Source organism: Seriola aureovittata, chromosome 2 (genome assembly GCF_021018895.1).
Source record: "Seriola aureovittata isolate HTS-2021-v1 ecotype China chromosome 2, ASM2101889v1, whole genome shotgun sequence".
NCBI classification, from domain to species: domain Eukaryota; kingdom Metazoa; phylum Chordata; class Actinopteri; order Carangiformes; family Carangidae; genus Seriola; species Seriola aureovittata.
Window position 1 is genome coordinate 3380467 of NC_079365.1, and position 18277 is coordinate 3398743.

An 18277-nucleotide genomic window follows, 5' to 3' on the forward strand; every position below is an offset into this window, starting at 1 on the left:
GCCATGCAGCAAAAAAAAAAAAAAAAAAATTGCTTACATTAGCTACAGTATCATCAACCACCATAAGTTACGAGTCACACCAGAGCATGAAGGCTGTAGCAGCAAACCTCCCGTGTGTATTGAGTATATTAAGTGTTACTTCTTTCAAAAGTTACATAATCTCACTTTAATCCAATAAGTGTGAATGTTTCCAATGAACTTAACCTGTAAACATCAGTCTTACTTTGATGGCCAGAGTGATGTCCGCGTAGGCACAAAAGCCCCCTCCCCTGTCACTGGAGCAGTGGTGGAAGCCTCCTCCTGGGAAACAGAAAATTCACTAGCTCAGTGTCAGGGCCATTAGACAAGCTGAGCAGGTCACTGCACATCTGAGCAGTCTATTACTCACAATGACCATTGGTGATTTAAAATAGGCTGTTATTGAATTTATTGCCACTTATAAAAATGGCCCTGTAGCACAACAATGGTTGTATTGACACCAGAATGGGGCTGTTCAATTGCTACTTAAGCAGCAATGTACAGCGATGGAGAGAAACACTATGAAATTGGGATGATAGCCACTCATTCAGGATAAGAGTTAGAGTCCCATCTGCCCTGTCCATTAAACTATACTGTCGGGTAGAATATTAATAAAGGCTGGTAAGGCAATGGGTGAGATATGATTATCATTTACTGCATCATTTCTCTGAAGCTTCTACATCTTCATAATGTTGAGACACACAATACACAGATGTCAGGCGCATCGGATATTTTCTTTATATCTTTATTAAAATCCTGTTTATTGATGCAGGAAGATTTTTTTTTCCCCCTGATTCATCAACAGAAGGTGTGAAGTAGCTGAGTAAGCAGGAGGTGCAAAGTTACAACCTGATGGGGCTTTTTTTGGTTCCCTGCTTGGCACATACTGGGAGGGAGGGATAAAGGCTGACCCTGGCTTTTCAGCCAAAGACCCTCTTATTCAGTCAGCACAGCCACTGATGGCAGCAACAACAGCAACAACCTCCAACCCAAGCAAAGATGGTATCAACATCAATTTAAAGATATTTTTGTATCACTATGTTTTTCCAAATAGTACACTGCCCTCTATGGAAAGATTAAACCACTAAGATTCAGTTCTGAAATCATCTATATGCCCAAGGACACTTGTGCACTGGTGGACAACTGACACTATTATCAACTGTATCAAACCTGGCAAATCACACTGATAATCAGCACTTCTGTAAATGCACAGACAGATATTTAGGTGGTGAAAATTACATCAGCAAGGGCAGTTTTCTACAGGTAAAGGTACGTTCTCTGACTGAGAGGAACAAATAGTATCAAGCCTGTGGTTCAGTTCTAAGGAGGAGATGCAGGCTGTGTTAGCATGACAGCACAGATTAGAGCCTCTTGAGTCTCCTGACCTTTGCAGACTTCCAGAGAGTGAGTAGTGCTAATGCTAATATCTGACGACTGTTAAAACAGTAGGATCTGGATGAAAAAACATCAGACATTCAAATTCAATGTCAATAGTTTTTCATAATGCAACTCTGTCCCGTCAACATGAGATTCACATTCACAATAACTTATTATTTAGCATGTTGTGTAAGAAAAATGAAGTAATGCTGAATGGATGGCAAGAGCATTTATGTTGACCACAACACTATTCATACATAGTAGATCTACAAAACATACAAAACTTTCAGTGTTTTTCGGCTTCTTGGCAACAATAATCTCTTGGTTGACGTGAGATTATGGAAAGGAAGTATTCCGCTAAGTGTGAATACTGAATTGAGGCACGAGTCAGATGACGACTTTTTCAATATCTAACCAAAGCCACAGTCTTTCCTGAAGTTTATGGAGTGTTTTATTGGCCTTAATATAATTATATGTGGAATGGAGGATTTGAACCTCCGGAGCCAAGTTACACCAGCGGTTTCCCTTGATTGGACGGCACTACAGAGGTTTCCTAGAGACTGACTTACACAATACTGAAGTATTTACGAGCTAATGCCTGATTAAGAAAGTCACCGGCTTGAAACTAGCTTGTTGGTAATAAGAACTTGAAAAGAACATCATACACAAACTCAGTAATGGATTTATGAATAGCTGGTGGAACCTAATCCAGGACTCCAGAGTCACAGTTCTGTCACTTCTTCTTGGGTGGGTTCACTCAGTATCAACACTAAGGTCCAGACTCACACATGTAGAAGTTTACTTCATTTATTTGAAGGGGTGAGTTGCACTGGCCCCAAATTCCTGTAATATGAATATTGTAAAAAAATAAAGGAATAATGACTGGACTTTGCATTTGTATTTTCAAAACATGGCTCCACTGTCATGGCTCTCATGACATTCTGATTGTGCACACAAATTGCATTTTGGTGCATTTTCCCTGCATATTACCTGTCCATGGTTGGTTTAGCCCAGATCACAGAATATGTTCTCAGGTTGAAATAAACTAGAATCACCACCTCGCGGTTGTATCTCTCCACCTACCAGCCAAGTTGCAGCAAATATGGTCACAATCTCTAATTTCTGAATTACAGCACTGAATAATGGCCAGAAGTGTTTTTGCAGAACATTATGATGTCACAGTGAAGTTCACCTTCCACTATTTGGTTATAAAATGTCATCACTTCATTTTATTGTTATAGACATTTGAGTTCAATTGTTTCATAAATAGTGAATTCATTTGTGAGTTATGGCCTAAACCCTGTTTCATGAGGTCTCAGTGTGACAGAGGTGATTCATTTTCCCTCTAGACGTTCCTGATATATAGGCTACTGCATTCACAAGAACGTAGGATCACCGTGAACTTTGACCTTTGTCCATCAAAATCTAATCAGTTCATCTTTGAGTCCAAGTGAATTTTTGTGGCAAATCTAAGCAAATTTCCTCAAGGTGGTCCTGAGTTACCACATTTAAGAGGCCAAAACCGTGTTTAGTGAGGTTACCGTGACCTTGACCTTTGACCTTTGACCACCAAAATCTAATCAGCTCACCAAGTGAATGTTTGTGCCAAATTTGAAGAAAATCCATCAAGGTGTGACTGAGAAATTGGAGTTCATGAGAATGGAACGGACAGCCTGAGAATATAAAGCTGTCACTGGCGCGGACACATAAAAAAGGAAACCCACTTTTCTAGGTTATAGTGTGTGTACAGATCAATTTTAAAAGAGAAAAGCTATTTTTTTATTCCATATGCTCAATGTTTTGGTGAGGTTGTCATGACAACAAAAATACAATAGTTGAGTAAGCAAGGCTTCTATAGTTTATGTGATTACTAATTCCCTCATACCTCTATCCACTTCGCCTCTGGTATGTTATCAGTCCTCTACCCCATTATAACATGCACTAAAAGTGTTTTGCTTTTGTAAAAGACATTTTGTTTATTTTTTGTAATGTAATTTTTCAAAAATGTAGACAGGGATGAAGAGAATGTAGTATTCATTCCATCTTTGACATTTTAAACGTCTCCATTCTCTCCAGTTTCTCTGGAGACAAAGCAAAAGTAAATTTACATCAGATGCATGTTAGCAACAGGAACTCTTCGTCGAAGTGACACAATAAGTTGAATCCATCAACAAAACTGAAGGACACACAACAACCGCTGGTGTTTGGCTGAACAGGAAGAAAAGGCCAAAGAGCTTTCTGTCACAATGGAGGACCAGGAAAAAGAAATAAAATGTCTCCGCCAACAGGTGGAGGAGATGGACACAGCTCTGGAGAGTGCCAGGAGAGTGTGTGAGGCACTTCAGCGAAGACTCAAACATGTTGAAGGCATGGTGGCACTAGAGGCAATCATGAGACAACATAACCACGGTATGAAGAATGTGCTTTATCACCAAATGAGCATGGTGACAAAATATATGGGTGAGGAGAGGATGAACATACTGAAAGAGCTGGAAAAGTTGCAAGAGCTCCATGGCATCTTAAGCAAAGTGAAGTCTGCTCAAGACGAGGTTGAGAGGAAAAACCAGGAGATGCTGAAAGAACTGGAAGCACTGAAAGTTGAATGCAAGGTGGAGAAAGATGAGAATGCAGCTCTTCAACAAGAACTTGAGCAAATTCAAGTTTCATACAACACGATCAACTTCAAGTATGAAACTGAGCTTAAGCATGAAAGAGAAAGAAATGACACCCTTCAGAAACAACTGAAGCCGCATGAAGTTCATGCAGAAAAGCCGGACCTTGACGGAAAGCTGAGGGGCACCGGGGACCAGTCGCAACAGAAAATAGTGGTGGAGGTCCAAATCCTGCAGAAAGCCACCTCAGAGGGGGAGAGGTCATTTAACAAAGAGCTGGAGGATCTCAGACCACGAGCCAAAGAGCTAACTTCAACCAACACTGTAGTCTCAGCTAACATCAAGGCTGAGGACAAAGACACTCAGGACCTTGGGAAGGAAACTGCCAAGCTGAAGGTGGAGGTGCCAGAGCAGGAGGAGGAGCCTGTCCCTGAGTCACAGGCCCACGAGCTCCAGGAAGAGGCAAGTGTCCCCAAAGAAAATCTCCACACAACAACAAAGAGGCCTTCAATGTGGAAAAGACTGGGCTACTATGTGGGACTGACAAAAAACTGAGGAAGTAGGAGGAGTCCGACTCTTACAGCAACTAACATATTTCAATAAATACAACTGAAAAGTAAAAGTTCTGCTGATAGAGTTTTTTTACCAGCCACAGCAGCTTGGCTGCGGTCCTGAAGACACCAGCAGAAGCAGGAACTACCACAGAGGCTGAGTACTTTCACATGTGTTTATATGTGTGTCAGTCTGTGGACAGATTTTGTCAACATGATAGCATCACAATCGTGTAAGAGACAGTCACAAAATTTTACAGGTGTGTAGTTTGAAGTTTTGTGTGGTCTGACCCATAAGTATTGCGTACTCATGTAATATTAAGTGACAACTGAGTACTCATCGCGGCCGGTGTGATCCCATCAGGTCACATGGTTTCTAGTTTCTATATGAAATGAAGTGGTCCTACATTTAATCAGCGATGAGCTCCTACACAAACATAGAGTTTTCAAATAACAGTTTTTGTTCATTTACATGAGATATTTGTGTATTTCAGTTTTTTTCTCTGTGCTTTTTCACTGGTTTAAAGTGGGCAGGGTTTAGTGGGAACACTAGGAATCTTACATGTGGTGGGTTTCGAGGTCACTGTCAGTCAAATTTTATCAATATTAGATCAATATAATACTGTTTACAACTATTTCTAATGTAAAATCAAATAAAAATATACATAGCAACCCTTTTATTAAAAAACCTGTAAATGAGGTTAGGAGTGAAAGCCCACTCTGAATGTGGGGTGTGGAATAATAATGGTGGAAGTTTGGGTTCATAATTGGACAGATTGTGTATCTGTGTGATATTCTCTAAGAGGGTTGATGTTAATCTCTCTTAGTCTTCCTGGGGCCAATTTCACAGAGACAGACTTTGACTATAGTTCAGATATGATTAATAGACAGTCAGATGATCAATAACAAGACAGTTCCATTCAACATCTATCTGATAGACGTCTATAGACTTATCCTTCTAACTGATGTCTACATCTGACATCTAACTTTACTGTATCTGTGGCATAAAGCTCTGTAGTCGTCTTAAGTGGGACTCAGGGCTGGTTTATGGCTTCAGAACTGGTTCAAAGATGTGCTGCTTTTCATCCTGATCCAAATAGGAAGTCAGAGTGAAAAGCTGTCATAGACCGATGTGATATCATTTCAGTTCATTTTGAGGTAGTCTCCCCAAGAAGACATTCACGGCGCTGCACTTGGTTGTTCACATGAAAAGTGCCATAAATAATTGTGTAACAACAAAGAGAGCTACAGAGATAAGTACAATCCTCGATTCCTCTGCAAAGCTGGCCAATCATGGCGTGAAGCGGGTTTTAAAAAGTTCTGACAGGTGTGACATCTGACAAGTACCTGGGACAGAGTATAAAGCCTGCTTAATTTGCCATAAATTCTGGATATATAAAGATTTTTTTTTATTCAGATTCAAAAAACATGGTTGACCAAGCAACCACATCAGACCACTCAGATCCACTCACTCTGAGTGAGATGTTTGCCTTCTACAAGGATGAGGACTCTGCCGGGGAAATTCAGTGAAGAATGTAACAACACATCAAATCTCAGCACAGTTCAGACCTAAAGCAGAACTGAGGTGCTGTGGTTTCTTAATGTGGGAAGGCTCAGTAATTCTGCTAACTTGTCAGTCAGGGTCAGGATAGTTTCCTTGGACAAATTAATAGGAAAATACACAGGTATGCTGATACCGGTGTATTTGCAGGTAATGAATACCCATCTGATGCCACTGTTCTCTTTCCCTTATTTAAAATCAGTATATCAGCTACGAGAAACTACATTAATGTAAGTTGATACCTGATGTCAGTACTGGGGTGATAGTAATCCAGTGGATTAGATTGATTCTTTGTGCATCGAAACATGCATCGGCCTGGCCAATTATCGATGGTAAAATTCAGCATTTTCCAATTATCAGTCTTATTATTTTTTAAACCGATAACCGTAAAATAAATTTATTTAAAAATGCGCCACTTTGGCTCAGATGCAGCTGCCTGTCTCTGGTCTGTAGTCAGCACTCTGAAGTCTTGTGCAATGTCCCATCCACAGCACCATCTGATTGGTTCGACGTCACGAGTAACAGCCTATCACACTGAAGGCTGCTGTACACAGACGGTCACAGACTAGAGCAGCTGCGGTTAACGAGCGGAGCTGTGTGTCGGAGGCAAGACAGCAGACATCAGTGAAGCTGTTACAACACCACACTCTGATGAACAAGTTCATCTGTTGGTCCAAGACACAGAGAGAGAGAGAGAGAGAGAGAGAGCGAGAGAAGCCATTGCTAACTGCTAAGCTAAAGTAACTAGCATCTGAATATCATGTAAACAACTCCTGAATTAGTGGAAGCCTCTAAAAGCAGCAGAGAGCTCTGGGTGCTGGAGCAGAACTAGTGTAAGTTTAAATGTACAGCAGGTAGTTCGACTCTGTGATGAAGAAAACAGAAACATTAACTGTGTTCAGACAGAGCGGCGATAAACTCTCGCAGTAACAGAAACTGACTGGAGATGAGACACTACACTGACTCAGCACGTCAGCACGTGAACAGTCACTGACTACTGTTACTGAAAAGACATTGTATTACAGTAGAAGTAAAATCCCTATGTAAAAATGTTCTCAGATAAAAGTACAAAGTGAGACGGCTAAAATGTTTCTGAGTAAATGTGTTACATTTTAAAAGGGGGAGGGGGAAAACATCTTATATGGTGATAATAATAATATATGATAACACTATTAAATTAAAGAGCATCTTTAGGTTGCCAGGTGAATCAGTTCCCAGGTGAGAACTGCACCGAAATCAACCAATTAATGCCAGTCAGGCTCTTTGCACTCTGTGCATACAACTGATAGTTACTAATATACACTCAGTTGTCAGTTTATAAGGAACATCTAGTTAGATGTAATGTAGTCTAATACAACAGTTCTGCAGTAACTCCTCCCTGACAGCTGTTGATTCAACCGTATGATCATCATGGAGGATGTAGTGTTTGGAGCTGTATTACATTATACAGAGGTGCTTCTATTATTTAGCTACTCTCATTGATATAAATGGGGTGGACAAAATAATAGAAACACCCGGACGCCATGGTGAGTGTTCTTACACAGCAGTAGTTTTGTGTCGGTTCCAAATATGAAAGAACCATATCGGTCTATCCCTACCCTAAAGTCCTCCCAATGACTTGCTTAAGATTGGAGTAACCATTGCCAGTTAACATAATCCAGACAGCAACTACATTTTCTCAAAGATTTTGGCAAAAAAACAAAAACAAACTGTGTTGTATAAATGTATCATGGAGAAGACAGAGTTGGACACTGACAGTAACAGATGAGTGTCTGTTTATGTGTTTATATCATTGTCTGCGCTGGAGATTGACTTACCTACATTTATGGCCCACCCTCGTTCAACAGCTAATTTTCCTGCCTGTGGAGAAAACAATATATCTGTTCATATCAAGATATCAAGATTTCAATTTATGAAAGAAAATAAGCCACATAAGCCACACAATACAACAACAATCAAGTGGTTTTTGCAGCGACCTCAAATTGATTCATGTTCATTAAAGAACAGAAACAAATAAACAATTTCTTTATGAAATGAGAAATATGCCCCGAGGCGATGCATTCAGATGTTGCTCTTCCACAGACTTGGATAAAACACTTCAAATACTGTGCGTCATTACCTAAGGCAGGCTCTGGTTGCCGAATTTGAAAAACTGACCTCCAATTTTCTAGGGCACATACAGAGTTTCTTCATTTACATACACAAAAACAGGCATTATACACAATGGCAAGAAAAAAGTATATGAACTCTTTGGAATTAATAAATCATAAGATGTATCATAAAATCTGATCTTGATGTAAGTAACAACTATAGACAAACACAATCTGTTTAAACTAACAACACACAAACAGTTACAATCTTTTGTCAGTGCCGGTCGAACTCTTGGGTTAAATAACTGGTCGAATCTTCGTTGACAGCAAAAGTGCTTTCAGAGGAATTCTCGACCATTCCTTTTCACAGAGCTGCTTCAGCTCAGCCGTATTCTTGGGATGTGAGGCGCGAGCGGCTCTCTGAGCTCACTCCCCAAGCATCTCTGTTAGGTCTGGACACTGACTGGACCACTCCAACAGGTGGTTATCTTTGTCTGAAGTTATTCTGTAGTAGATTTACTTTGATGTTTAGGGTTATTGTCCTGCTGCATCAACCAGCTTGCGGACAGCCACTCTGACATTATCCTGTAAGATACCTTGATAAATTCATTTTCCCTTTGATGATGGCGAGCTGTCCAGGCCCTGAGGCAGCAAAGCAGCTCCATCATAGACAGGGCTGCCTTGCTAAAACAAAACATTTTCCCAGTAGTGTTGTGGTGAGTCAAGGTGCTGTTTGGTAAATTTCAGGTTAGCAGTGATGTCTTTTCTTTTGGAGAGCAGCGACTCCCCCCTTGGCGTCTTGCCATAGACAAGATGCTCCATGCACCATGACTTACATGTGGTAGACTCATGAACAGAGAAGTTAACCAGCTTTTATTTGTTACTCTGAGGCTCTTTTTTTGTCTCATTGAGCGTTGTGTGTTGTATCTTTAGAGTCATATTAGCTGTGCGCTCACCTCTAGGGAGAGTAGCCACAGAACTAAATCAACTATATTTATAGACTTTAGAATGATGAATATCTGAACTCTTCTGAGATTTCTTTGTAACCCTTCCCAGCTTTATGCAAAGCAGCAGCTGACAGCAGTCTGACATCTCTTTTTTGTGAGGCATGCATTAGCAGTTTGCTAACTCCTGACTCCAATTATCTTTTGTTAATGTCACTACTCTTGGGGTTCACATACTTTTATCAGCCTACACTGTGGATGTCTGAAAGATGTATGGACAAAACAATACAATGATTTGTGTGTTATTAAGTGAAATTAATTATTATTGTCACTTAGATGGAGATATGACCATATTACAATAAAAGTTTACACATAAGTGCAGGTCCTTCTATTTCAATCCTATTTCTTACCACTGTAATTGCTCCTGGAGGTCTTTGAGTGTTCCTATTTAGCATCTATTGGGTTCAAATCAATTATAATAACACATTTTAATAGCCTGTTTAATAGCCTGCACTGCCCTTGATTTGAACAAAATAATTATCTCAAGAATAATAAAATATGATTATATCATCATGATACAATTATTCTAGCCCAGAAATGTAGAAAGACCATATTATGGTATGAGTGAGTAATGTACTGCAACTATTTCTTGATTTAAACAACAGCCAGTTGGTGCGTTTCCATTAACTTGTTTAATGCGCAATTTGAAATTGCAAACGTAAAAACAGGTCATGTAAACACGTGAATTTCCCCCCAAAAAAACTCAACAACAAATATCCAGCAACCAATACTCTAGACTCTTCTCATGACATTCCAAAATAAAGGAAGCAAAATAAATAACTTTTACCCAAGATAACTATTACCCAACTATTCCTTTACATTTACATGCAAAAATATTGCTGGAGCACACATTTACCTATAACATAACAGTGTATGGCATCAGGAATTGGGGAATTATCATACAGCCCCACTATGTGTTAAATCTACTCCTGAGAGAAGAGAGACAGGCAATGTTTGTCTCTCATGTTGATCAACCTAATCCTGATGTGCATGGCTACGCATGAGGAAGCAGTTATTTAGGGCCGCTTGCTCCACCGGCTCATCCTCTTAAGAAACCACTGAAGGCTTATCTAATACACTTCACAAATAAAGGATGGTTACAACACCTTCAAACCATTGCGGCCAAAATGTGATCAGATTGATCATTAATAGCTGAGACATATCAGCTACATTCAAGAAAATCCCACAGAAGGTTCCACACTATTACCCCGTGGTGTTTCATTCACGAAGAGGAATGGTGTAGCATGCACAGTGGCAGATGCTCTTTTCAAAGGCAGATCGAGATTTCTCTCTCGGATGAAAAAGGGGGCTTCTCTGCCATGTATTCCTCCAGCTCAGTGTGTAGGACGCCTGAGGGGAGGAGATATGAGCTTGGGAGATTCTGTATAAATGCCAATAGATTTCTCTGATGGATGAGTAATGACACACATTAGCATGTATGCACACACTCTGGCCATGGCTCAACACTCTACTTTGTCTGGGAAAAACAGGCACTCACTGTAACAGAGTACCAGGCATATTTTACCATAGCGCTCACATTTAATCTGCACAACTCCATCAACCATCATTCCCAGAATCTCTTTTAGTGTTAAGACCATTGGCATGATGCTAAGTCTGATATAATATCTAATTTTATCAAGTATATAACTGAAAATCACACAATGTGCATAATGCTGATCAGTTTGTGCACATTAAAGTCTGCAGCCATACTTATATCAAATTAGCTTCGTGTTTGTTTTTTATTCCTTTGACTTTCTTTTTTGCATAACAAGACTAATAGAGATGGATCCCAGTTTTTCCTCATGCTCCACTGCAAACAAACTGCTGTACAAACAGGAAAATATCAAACAAGAGTTTTGGAGCGAGGAAACTCTCAACCACATTACATTTAGAGAGGTTTTAATCATGAAAAGACAACACAAACACTTTTAGGTTTCTATAGGAGATGAACTCCTCTAAGGGTATAATTTTAAAAATTTAATTACTATCCCATGTACAAACAAGGTGGATCCTTGGTGAGTTGGCAACATGGGCAAGAATGAAGTTCAAATCAAGGGAAGTAAAGAAACATGGTGATCAAAAAATTGAGTGAACAGCGAAGTCCAAGGGGTGATACCATCATTACCATCAAATATATATATATATATATATATATATATATATATATACACACACAATATTAGTCCTGGTCCTGCTAGTTCAGTTCTTGTCACTACATGACTTTATGGGGCTCCAAACAAAGTAACAATGTCCATTTATCAAACATAATTTACATGGAAGCCATTCCCCCTCAGCAAGTGCTGGGACCCCCAGTGTTCTTCTATCAGTACAGACTGCACAATTAGGCCAGGCTGAACTTTTTATTCCCCTTAACCACAACATTTGCATAAAATATATAATGAAAAACTATTTTGTCAACAAAACCTCGCTGTTAATGCCGTGTCATCAAATACAAAGCTTGAAGTTGATGTAAAGTTTATAAAGGTAAAATAAACAAAGTCCCCTGTACTGTAGTTGGAATTAAATGTCATCTCTATATACAAGCAGCATTATAAACTGCACCTGTCTGAGAGTTTCTCATGAGCGATAAAGCAGTATATGGTGGGCAACAGCCCAGCAAATGTAAATTCATTGCCAACATAGTGATCCATGAGCTGGGCTGATGCAGATCTGCAGCAGTGTGGCACACACGGCCCGCTCTATACAGCACAGATCCAGGGGGACTGTATGTTTTTTAATACTATACTATAGTCTGACACCAAAAAAGCAATGTGTTGCACTTAAGCTAATACAATTCATCTCGTTTACAAAGTCAAAATGAATAAATTTGTTCTCACTATAACTTTTCATATGCTATAAAATTAACAAAATTATTTCGGTTGCATTGGGAGTAAAGACAAGGATTTCTTTGATATTATAGCCTTGTTATGAATAATGGAAGTTCACCAGGGAAGTTTAAGATTATGAGATACTGAGTTAAAGTTCATCTCTAATATTTAAGCTGTTTTTGTGAAATTGCCTTCAAAGTCTGTAAATTAGCCCAGTTGTGATGCAGGCTGGGTGCTTGGGGCCGCATGTGTGATCTGTGATGCTCGTGCTGAGCTTGTATTATTTGATAAAGTCAACAGAGATAGTAGTGGATAGTGGGACAGTACAGAAAATCATCTCTGTTTCTTTCTCTGACAAATGAGGGTGGACACTAGGAAGATTGAAAAAATATGGAAATATTATCAGCTGCAAACATGAAGACACGTAAGGTGGAAGTTAGAACCTTGCCTACCTACCATTATCGTTCCTCCTGTCTGTGTCCGCAAAGGCTTCAACACCTTCCGCTGCACCAGGAAATTAGGCAGAAACAGGAGAGGTGGGATTTCTGTGATAGTTGCCACCACCAGAGACCACTACAGTGAAAATGGACACAGTTAGACACACCGTAACTATGTTTTGCTTTACTGTGCCATGACTCTATCACTAAAAATAAGGCAAAAAAAAAGAAAGCCTGACAGGAGATAGAAAAACTAGAATCACCACCTCATGGTCGTATTCCTCCATCAACCAGCCAAGTTGTAGGAAATACGGTCACAATCTCTCCTTCCTGAGTTACAGCACTGAATAATGGCCACAAGAGTTTTTGCGGAACATAATGATGTCACAGTGAAGTTGACCTTATATCATCACTTCATCATTTGAGACACATTTGACATTTGTGTTAAATTGTGTCATAATTAGTGTAAGAATTCTTGAGTTATGGCCAAAAATGTGTTTTGTGGGGTCACGTGACCTTTGACCACCAAACTTGAAGGAGTTCATCCTTGAGTCCAAGTGAACGTTTGTGTCAAATTTGAAGAAATTCCCTCAAGGCATTACTAAGTGTCATGTTCGAATCATGACGAACAAAACGAACTGACAGACAACCTGAAGACATAATGCCTCCAGCCCTGGCTGTCGCCGGCACAGAGGCATAACAACGTGTGCCACCAGGGTTTGGATATAAAAGGTGTAGAAAAGCTAACTAAAGAAATGCACAATAATGCTGCCAGGGGGTTTATGACTGACCTTCACATGACACAGGTCAGCACAGAATAATGGTAATTCACAGCAGAGTACTGAGGTACCTCTGTTGAGCCCTCCAAAATTTGCTTCTGCATGCAGACACATAAGGAGTGGGGAAAAGAGAGTAAATACAGTCTTTGAACATGATAGAACTAGTTATCAGTGTATGAAATGGCCACAAACAACTGGACTGCAGCTTTTCCAGATCCACTCTGGAAGGAAAAACAAACATGGATCCTAATCAGCTCCTGGGGCTGATAAATTAAAAGCACAAAACGTCTTACTGACTCAAAGGACTCAGAGAGGTGCTATCTTCTGAATATGCTTGAAGTGATTGATTTGAATGAGGACTAATGGCCCTATGGGATAATCCACTGCATTCTAATGAGAACTCCTTCTCTCTTATGTCCCCCCCTGCATTATAATTACAGGTGGAAAAACCCAGGCAACAAAGTGTTCGTTTTAAAACTAATTAATACTATATAATATACATGATATAATAAGAGATATATCAATTTAAACCTGGATCGCTCATGTCCTCAGTCCTTCTGAGCGATGCATGTGATACACAGAGAAAAGAAATGAGGAGATGAAGAACTGCATTGAACATGTCACGCTGTCAAAATGAGAGATGGACTGAGGGTTGGCAGAGCTGTGGGAGAAAAACTACCTTTAATCTGTTGAGGTAGTGTTTGGTGTGAACCACCAGCAGATCCTCCTCAGTAGCTTCAAGGGCTCCAACTATGTTCCCATCATTGATGAAGTGCTCCTCTGAGACAAAGGCATTCAGTGATTGACGGGCATCATATTGAACATTTGAAAATAAATAGGCTTTTCTTACATGAAAAAAAACTTGGACTGTGATAGCAAATATTTCATTTTCTCGACACAAATGTTGGATTTTAAAATAAACGGAAAAGTCCTCACCCTGGTTTTTAAGTGAGTGTTTGTTTACTGAATTACCACTTCTTAACCAAGATGTTAGCATTCATTTGAATTGTTAGCAAACTAATTTGCATGCACAAACCCAAGTGTAAAACATATCAACAATATATTGGTATCTGTATACTGTATACAAGCAGTTGCCAGTTTATTAGGAACACCTGGCCAAAACCAATGCAGTCTAATACAACAGCAATAAATCCAAAGAGCTAATTTATATCAGTGAGGGTAGGCCAAAAAGACCTCTGTGTATAATGCAATACAGTTCAACAGCACCAAAAACTACATCCCCCATCCAATTGTCCTCTATGGCAAAGAGAAATTTGAATTAAAACCTAAAACAAAACTGGGACAATATCAACTGCTAAATATTGATATCAATATAAACCTTATAAATCCAGTATTAGCTGCAAAAAGGGTAGTGACCATCCATCCAAAATACCTTTAGGATAATAACCTATCCTCTATTCATATATTTGTATAATTGCAAATGTACCTTATTGAGATATCTTGGTTTAAATATCATGTCTAAGTGAATGATCATGGAATGAATAATATCAAACTCTTTCACAAGATCAAAGTAAAACATTTCTTGACAAGAGAAATTTGTTTTTTAGCATTTCTGTTACTTAAATACTGTATAACCATGTGGCTCAATGTGAGGAACCTGAATTAAGAGTTTTTATCATGCTATTCAAAGTACTTCAGTAAACACTGCAATATACAGTATTGATACAATGGTTACCTAACTACACTATAACTGACAACTCATTACAGTAACTACAGCTGGTTAGTTACAGTAACAGTAACTTACCAGCCTTGAATTTTCCAACATGCAGTTACAGTAGGCTACACTCCACAAACACTTCACATGCTCCATACCAACATGATTATAAGGCTACAAAACGTATGGGTTTGAATTTTAACATCACATAATGTTCCATTATTATTATTATTTTAGACTAATATTAGCTGTTAAGTTGTGGGACTGTCTATTTTTTTGTTGGATCACTGGAACACAGAATGGTTCTTACATCCTGGTGTTATAAAAAAGATTGATCTAGTCAAATCTGCAACATCTACTATGTCAAGGGTAATTTTAGATAATCCGAGGTTTTCTTCTGTAAATTGAAGCTCAGTTCATTATTTGCATTCTTGACTTCTGGAGCTTTTGTGAATTCATTAAGCTGAGTATGGCACTTTCTATAGCAAAGACAATCAATGGTGCAGTTGGACAACAACTTCATGTGAAGTTGTGCCAGTGAGCCTGCGACTGTTTTCCCTTGGCCTTGAAACCTGCACTGGGCCTCATCTACTCTACCTGCACAGACTCCCACAGGGAGTTTTCTTTAATTATCTGTGCTCTAATGCTCTGCCTTTCCCCCTACTACAAGTACACCTCACCTCACCACTCTCCTCCTCTCCTCTTTGTTCTCCACCTCTCTTTGCCTCTCTGATCTACTCTGAGTGATCCCATATACATCAGCTTGGGGAGATGTACTCCCCATCTGCCACTCGGTTCCTCACTCTCTTACCTTTCAAGAAGCAAATGACTTTCCCCCACTTCCCAGCATCAAATGGATGGAGCTTTTCAAGGCCCATGAAGGTGATGTTGTAGTCTGGGTGGTACACGATGGGCAGGCATGTTCGAGGGACACTGGCGTACAATTCAGTGTGGTGAGAGCTGAAAGAAGATTGTCAACACTGGTGCATTACATTTACATGAAGTGATTTCCCCAGTGGCCTAATAAGCACTACTGGAACTTTCATGTTGTTTGTTTTTGCTGCTCACCTCCTTTTCCCTTCACTATCGTCTTTGTGAGACATGTTTTTCATGCATTGCTACATTCACCTGGGGGAAAATAGAAAAATATCTCTATCAACTTGCAGTGAAATTTAAGCTTTTGTGACATGAAAATATTTACAGTCATGAAATATGAAAAAAACATTTGAAAATGCTTTAATTTAGCAACTTGGTGTGTTAAACTACCACACTATCACTGTTACTGATCATGCAAGATGGTCATAATAAAATACATGAATCAAGATTCATTTCTCGCACATGCGCAGTAGGATGTCTACATTTCCAAAGACGCAACGGCGTAAGGAAATGTTTCCGGGGACACATACAACCTCCAAATGTGTGTGAGGAGGTCTGTAATGGTTTAACCGAGCTCATTTTACCGTGCAAGACAAAAACCTTTCCAGGGCTGCTGTATATGAAACGGCCCGGAAGGGTTTCAGGGTACAGAAGCTGCCAACAGCCGATGTAACTCACCTGCTACTGTATGTGGAATAACACAAGTCACCGAAAAGCTGCAGCTGAAGGAAATAAAGTCAGTGGAGACTGTCAGCGTGTGTCCTTCCCGACAGGGTTTAGCCTGGGTTATTCGACAGCAGCTATTAAAAAGAAAACCTCTTTTGTTGACAATGTTTCTTTGACAGTATCCTCATTCCCTCCTGCTCCACCGCTACGTAGAATACGTACGTAGAAGGCGGAAGCGTTTCTCCTGCTAGCTCCGGCAGTTACGCTCTTAGCATACAGGCAGATTTAAAGTAGAATGACCATGTACGTCGCTGCTCACTGTCTTCATACCCGGTCCTGTTCTTCCTTAAGTGAAAGACACTCCATGTAAATGATATCGATTATAAACAGAAGGCATTACTTTGATCCTGCTCAAGGTACATTGTGTTTCAGTGCAAACTGTTGAGTATTTGTTTCACTCGCGCTTTTGATAAGCAGCAGTTGGCTGATATAAGGATTCGGTTATTTCTTAAAGAAGCAGGCATCCCTCAAAATGTTCAATCCTTCAAATCTTTCAAAATATAATAATTTAATTAGAATTATCATAGAATTATATTATTCCCATTTTTATATGTATTTTATATTATTATCATTATTTTTATTTGTGCTTTTGTAGGCTTTACTTGTTGAGGTGGGATAAATAGCGTCTTATCATTTCTACTTGTTTGAGATTAGTTCTCTCACGTAATTCTCAGCATAGGTCAGCCCAACTTTACCCTCAGCAGACGTCAGATCAGCCCGGTTCACTCTAAACACCCGTGTGGTGCAGAGAGCCTTTACATCTACCTACATCAGGATGGTTAATATATATATATATATATATATATATATATCCTCCTATGTCTTAGATTCTCCACCTCTATCACTTGTATGTAGTGATTTATTCTGTTATTTTATCCATCGAGATGTACGTAATTGTAAAGGCTCTCTGCATCCACACGTGTGTCGAGTGAACTGGGCAGATTAGAAGTCTGCTGAGGGTAAAGTTGAAACCAATACAAATGATAACACTGTACATATTTTGTGCATACCTCCATTGTTTTGAAAAGACATCTAATTAGGGAAATAAGTAAAACACTAATAAAACACTAGTGTGAGTTGACAATGAGTGTGTAGGCCTTTGAAATTTTATATTTAGGTAGTTTTAATATGCAATAAACCATAATATTTAATAATTTTGTGTGGTGTGTGGTAGGGTTAGGGTTAGTGTGTGGTTTTGATTACTTACTATAGTATAGCAAGATGCAGTTATGTAACTTAATTTCATGTAATATAATTAAAGTTTACTGAAGTAAACCTAACAATGCATATAATGATCATACACTGTAGAGTTTTCATTGTGGCTCCACTATTCCACGCATGCTTCTCTGACTGACTGTTTTTCATTTGTAATACAGCACACATTTACATATAGATTTCTTATCCGTAATAAAAAAGCAATCATAGAGCTTGTAACACTGTGTTACCTAATCCATTGTCTTTCCAGGATATGTCCAACCTCTGCATATTTTTGCTCATATTCTAGATTCTCTTTTCCTTGCACAGTTAGAGCACTTTTGCAGGCTGCTGTAACAAAGCCCGTTTCCCCAGCTGGATCAACAAAGTTTTAACTTATGTCAGAATGTGTAGCAAGGATTTTGCAAGGTTAAAAAACAGAATCCTTTTTTACTTTTACTTCAGCAACACAATGAATGTTCTCACAGGGATCAATAAAGTCCGATCGTATCTGATCTCAGTATGTGCCATAATGTGCAGTTCCGTATA

The 18277-nt window shown here is 39.3% G+C and overlaps 1 protein-coding gene across 1 annotated transcript in view; it reads right to left on the reverse strand.

Moving 5' to 3' along the window:
• Nucleotides 1–16912, reverse strand: part of hdac11 (histone deacetylase 11) — a 33292-nt gene extending 16380 nt beyond the window's left edge. Inside the window, exons 1-8 of the mRNA XM_056401629.1 lie at nucleotides 16697–16912; nucleotides 16487–16608; nucleotides 16001–16060; nucleotides 15744–15892; nucleotides 13937–14037; nucleotides 12498–12614; nucleotides 7937–7979; nucleotides 224–300 (exon numbers count right to left, since the gene is read on the reverse strand). Coding sequence (XP_056257604.1) covers nucleotides 224–300; nucleotides 7937–7979; nucleotides 12498–12614; nucleotides 13937–14037; nucleotides 15744–15892; nucleotides 16001–16044 — 531 coding nt within the window. The 5' untranslated portion in view covers nucleotides 16045–16060; nucleotides 16487–16608; nucleotides 16697–16912. The remainder of the gene's footprint in view (nucleotides 1–223; nucleotides 301–7936; nucleotides 7980–12497; nucleotides 12615–13936; nucleotides 14038–15743; nucleotides 15893–16000; nucleotides 16061–16486; nucleotides 16609–16696) is intronic.
• Between the last annotated feature and the right edge of the window lie 1365 nt (nucleotides 16913–18277).